Genomic DNA, 5,529 nt, shown 5'->3' with positions numbered 1-5,529 from the left:
TCACTTCGAAATCTTCATAATCTTTTCAGTTTATTTCAAAATGTTCAATGAATTAGATTTAGTATTTACAGCTTAAGATTATTCCCGACATCTTCGGGCCACCCCTCTACATGTTGTACAAAAAGAACAATACAGGAATTTCAACTACAAAATCATCCACTCGCTCTCCTCAAATGGCCCAGGAGAAGATGAAGTGGGCGCTGGTGGCACCTCCGATAATTTCACATTCTTCTTTGAAAATATGTTAACCTTCTTGTCAAAAAGGTTAGAGAATATCTTCGTGTTCTTTTCCTCTGATGTATTCTTGTCATCCTTTGGAGACATCTTCTTCTCATCCTTTGTTGTGCGCTTCCAGAGTGGCGGGCGATCTTTGGCCATAAAGTTGAGCTTCAGCTTGAAGCGGTTTTTATTGTCAACAGACTTTTCATCAGGTTGCTCCATGATCTGGAGAGCTTCTTCAGGGTGGGTTACTATGGCTTCCATCGTCTCGTACACCTGGCGTGCCATCAGTGTGTCATACTAGACTTCAACTGCAGTATCACAATCTGGATGGATAAATAGAAGAAGAATACCTTGCATATCTCATCTAGCTCGTCTTTTGACATGTCATCATGATAGATGCCAATTATGTAGTCCTTACAATCGTAGAATAATTTTGACAGGTTGCTATCTGCTACTAGAACCAATTCTGCTGCCACAAAGCATACAGAAAGCTGGTATTCACAATAGCAATCAGTAAGGCGCTAGCATGTGTCGTAAGATAAATAAGATTAGAACTCGTAGCTAGCTAAAAAGTTGGAAAAAGTCTACTTAACCCCTCAACTATTCAAGGTGTAGCTTTTAATATAGTTCAAGCATACAGTAATTAGCCCACCATAAAAATTTCACCACAATCGGACCATATAAGCTGCAGTTATGAATTATTCCAATTAATTACAGAAAAGCTTAGATCTAAAGCTACAGCAAAAACTTTGTACTAAAGCATACCATATTATATGTTCACCGTGTAGACCTACTCATGTGGAATCCAACAAAATTGGATTTTCCATTTTATGATTTTTCTGTGATTTATTATGATTTTTCAAAAATTCAGCGGAAATAAATAAAAAAGAAAAAGACAAAACCACTGTCACTGTAGCAAACCAACGTCCAAAACCGTATGGGGGGTTATTTGACCGGTTTTGGAAAGTTCAGGGGGTAGAAAATCCGGTTTTATAGGTTGGGGGGTGAAGTAGTCCACCTTGAATAGTTGAGGAGGTTATGTAGACTTTTTCCCTAAAAAGTTAGACTGAAAAGGGGGGGTGCGGGGGTGGGGGGGGGGGGGGGGGGGGGTGGACATTATTGAACTTACAATGACGCCAAGTAGCTGCTCAAACAATTTCGATGGCTCAATAACTTCCAACGCATCAAAGATGCTCTCCCTGCAAGGTTATATTGTTCCATTATAATTTGACACGTGTTAAAAATCAACACAGTAACTAGTCAATATATTTTCTACTCACACGGCTAAATCTTCATCATATATAGGAGTCTGTTCAACTGCAGGTATTGGTTTTGCAGCCTCCCAGAGTTCCTTCCACAAGTTACCTTCTAGATAACCACACCACATCAAATGAAAATACTTGGATACATGGTAGCTTATACAGGCGCATGCAGAAGAGATAGTTATCAGTTATCACCTTTTGTTTGCATTCTATCACTTAACCGCCCACGTCTAGATGAGCCTTCCCCGACTGTGGTACTGTTTGCAACACAATCCTCAGACCAATCAGGAGGAGAGTGCCATCTAACGAAGTCCTCCAGGACACAACCAGGATTTGCTGCCTGTTAGAAAAAGGAATTGCCTCTTTAGGAAGTTCACTTTAACAGCATTTGTATTCTCTGAGAAGAAGGGCTTTAAACTTGCCTTGAAAGCCTGCATATCTGATAGAAGTTGAGAGCATCCAGCACCCAGACTGAGAAATAATAAAAAGCATCACAAACATTGTTCTATTACTTAACAACTATAACAACTGTATTGACAGAAATGATGATATTGGACAGCATCACACAAGGATCAGATTTGCAAAAGGAAGCATACCAATGACACCCAATAAAAACTGAAATGTGTTATGGGGATAAGTATTGAACTACGAGTACAGTCTTAGATTTAATTAGTGGCGTTCCAGAAGTACAGTAGTACATAAGAAAACTTGACGTACCTTCCTGTCCGTAACACTAGCTCCTCTGTTTCTTTTATAAGCTCTGCTGTCATGATGAGGCCTTCCTGAAGATAGGTTATCGCAGATTCAGAAATAATGAAAGGAAGCATTCAAAAAGATGAACTTCTGGAAAAGCAACAGAGCATCTTACCTGCAGTGTCGGGGAATAGATAGGCTCACCAGTTTCCAGTAATGTTAAGTTCTCAGATGACCGATCAGCACCAAGTCGAAGGACATAATCACCAGTACTATCTCTTGCATACATCTCGCTGTCAGAAGACTTCCCTTTTGACAACCTGGGTTCTGATTTATCAATACTTGCCTGCTTTAGCAAGGAATCCAGTGACTCCTTAGCTGCTTTCCTTCGCTTTTTCCGGGCAATGCAGCAATTTACAACTTGGATCTCCTGATGTAGTAAACAAGAATTCAAGTCTGGAGCAGCCTCAAGTGGCATTCGAGGAACAGGTTGCCAATCGGACCATAGTTTCCTCAACTGCATGTAGAAAAAAAACAATTGCGTTTACATTTTATTGATTATTCGTATCTAATAAATCAGTACCATTTTCATTTTATTCTCCTGGGAATAAAATTAGTTCTGTCATATGTAATAAATTTATGCCTAGTTTAGTGAAACATCATGACAAGGTAGTCTTTCTGAAAGGTATAGCCAAGATGCACCAATTACAAGGTATTTTCCTAATTTATGAGGAGCAATTTACCTACATACTACCCACCTCAAGAACAACTGATTGCCAAAAAAATGCCATCTTGTGCACAGAACTAATGCTGCCAATAACTACTGCTAAATGATGAATAAAACTTCCAGGTGGTGCACCATGTAGATCCTTGGACACAGATCTTGAATGAACCAGTTCAGGCAAACATTGACTTCCTTCGAGTGAAAACTGTTCCTCTGAAAAGAAAATCATGTATCATAATTTCAAATGACAATGCAAACTAAAATCCTCAGCACATCGAATAAAGCATACCTAATTTGAACAAGGAGTACATCAAAGATTGAGTTTCTTCATCACCAAAAAATTCGGAGCTCGATCTTTCTTCCTTGTCACGTCGAACAAGGGACTTAACAACAGACAAGCTCAAACCTCCCTTATCTTTCAGCAATTGGTCTCCAGTATGCCTCATATCACTCATTGACTTGAAACTTTTCCCATTTCTACAAGAGCACAACATGATTTATACATTTTGCATACAAAATATTAAGAATAACCAAAGTGAATCCACTCATATAAATAGGAAGCTTACAGGATATGTGAATCACAAAATCATGCAACTTTGCTTGCAGAACTGAATGTACTCTTACTCTAAAAATAAAATGGACAAATGGTATTCTAAGAATGGAAAATTTAATATGATAATGTAACTTATTTTCAAAACAGTTGCATATATTTTGAATAGTAAGTATAGTATGATGGATGGGGTGTTGCAATGCTTGCTAAGGAACACGGACTTACTCAATGGCAGACACCAGTTGTTTAACTATTGAACCTGGAGGAAAGGTCAGCTTTGTTGAACAAGTTGACTCAGTTGGTATGCTTGAGCAATCCTCATTCCCCGAGGGGCTTATTTCTAGTACCTGGAACCACAAAGATTTAGCAGCATACGTGAAGATCCAGCTGATTAAATAACCAATTTGTGTTTATAACAAGAAATGAATTAAATTAGAGAAATTTAAGCATTCAACAAAGAGGCCTTTTGTGGACTTGAACAAAAAAATTGGTTTCCACACTAATCACAGAACCATGCATATTGTCCCTGACTGCTCCCACAAACTCAATACCCAGTCCAATTGACCAGAACTGAATGCTCCATTTGACTGTGTTTAACACACCCAACTGCCCCCGATTTGTTATAAAGAAAAATGCTCAAAAGAAGCTCAGCTCAGCCATATGCTTCCATGGAATCCACACCCTGGAGCATTGACCAAGCCCAAAAAATAAGTAACAAGGTAACTACTATTATTAGCTGAAAGGTCTCAATTTTCTAAGCACCACTATGAGCACACAAGCCAATAACAGTTCAATTGCCTGGAACAGCAACACTTCCACCACAAGTCGATCAATTCACCACTTGTCAGTAACGAGGTACCGGCGATCCCACCATCACAACAGCCCAATTGCTTCCACCTCAAGTGGACGGATTCAGCACCGAACTCACCATCTCGTCGGTCACCACGTACCACCAATTCACCATGACAGCGCGAGCACCGGCCGGACTGAATGAAGCAGAGCAGAGTCCAATTGGATGAGTAGAGTGACAGGAACACGTACCTTATCACGCGGCGACGGCGGCTTCACGTCCAGCTCCCGCCCCGTGGCGCTCACTTCGGCCTCCCGATCCAGGGACGTCCTCGGCGACGGCGCCCTGCTACGCCCGCCGAATCCGTCGGCATCTGCGCCCCCCACCACAACCGATCCCCCGCCCAGAGCTCATCAGATTCGGACGCGGAAAGCGAACAGCGAAGGCGAGAGGACCCGCGCGCGACGGCAGACGCACGTACCTCGGAGGTCGGCTTTGATGTCGGTGAGCACGCGGGCGGCGGCGGAGTGGATCGCGGTGCGCGCGCGGGACACCAGCGACTGCGGCGCCGGCGCCGGTGCCAACGAGGCCGGCGGCGGCTGCTCCATGGTGTGGCCTACCTGGCAGTGGCCCGGGGCGGCGCAGGACGGGGACGACACATGCGGAGGACGGGGAGCCGAAGCACCACGGGGAAGGGAGCCTTGGATTTTGATTTTAAAAAATGGGATTTGGTAGTGGCAGGGGTGGAATTTCTGGGCGAAATTCAGGGGCCCGTCCGATCCGGCCGGGCTCGGCTGTTGGATGATGGCTGGGCCGTGATGGGGCGGTGCTGGTGGTGGCATCGTGGACATGGCTTCTGCTGGGTTTTTTTGAGCTGCTTTTCTACCGTCGTGTCTTTTGCTTGATCTGGTTTGAGTGAAGATTGGGTACATGTATTTATAGGGATGGGTTTTTGGTTGATCGTTTCCTTCAAGGTACTATCATGAAAGGGTCACCAGCTGTTGATGGCGATGTATCTGGCACGAGGGAAGTTCCTCGCAGCATGAAGACGTCAAGGATGCATCGGGATCGTCAGGCCGTAAACTATGAAAATTGAAAAAGGATACGGTTTGTCTTTCGTGAATGGATATACTCGTGTTTAGGAACTATGCCATTTGTCTTTTGTAACTTGGCGATATATGTTTGTGTGAGGAAATGACATAGTTTTGCGTGGTGCATGAGTTGTATTTTATGGTGCGCTTTTCTTTTTATGGATTTATGCTTACGTGCAACGTAATATAGTTAGCCA

At 42.9% G+C, this 5,529-nt stretch overlaps 1 protein-coding gene across 2 annotated transcripts; it reads right to left on the bottom strand.

Annotated features, from left to right (window-relative positions):
* On the bottom strand, positions 1–5,120 carry LOC136552417 (uncharacterized). Of its 2 annotated transcripts, none has more exons than XM_066543977.1 (13): positions 4,723–5,120; positions 4,493–4,614; positions 3,677–3,798; positions 3,191–3,378; positions 2,936–3,114; positions 2,353–2,694; positions 2,202–2,266; positions 1,903–1,955; positions 1,680–1,820; positions 1,503–1,590; positions 1,352–1,421; positions 573–713; positions 1–495 (listed from the first exon to the last, which is right to left on the bottom strand). In XM_066543977.1, the coding sequence occupies exons 1-13, from the start codon at positions 5,090–5,092 to the stop codon at positions 145–147; spliced, it is 2,232 nt and encodes a 743-aa protein (XP_066400074.1). In that variant the 5' UTR covers positions 5,093–5,120; the 3' UTR covers positions 1–144. The 2 variants fall into 2 exon arrangements, with proteins under 2 accessions (XP_066400074.1, XP_066400075.1); XM_066543978.1 differs by having other exon boundaries at positions 1,503–1,587.
* Positions 5,121–5,529: the final 409 nt, after the last annotated feature.

This window comes from Miscanthus floridulus, chromosome 4 (genome assembly GCF_019320115.1).
Source record: "Miscanthus floridulus cultivar M001 chromosome 4, ASM1932011v1, whole genome shotgun sequence".
Lineage (NCBI taxonomy): Eukaryota > Viridiplantae > Streptophyta > Magnoliopsida > Poales > Poaceae > Miscanthus > Miscanthus floridulus.
Note: the sequence above shows the minus strand (reverse complement) of the source record. Positions and strands in the feature narration are given on the sequence as shown.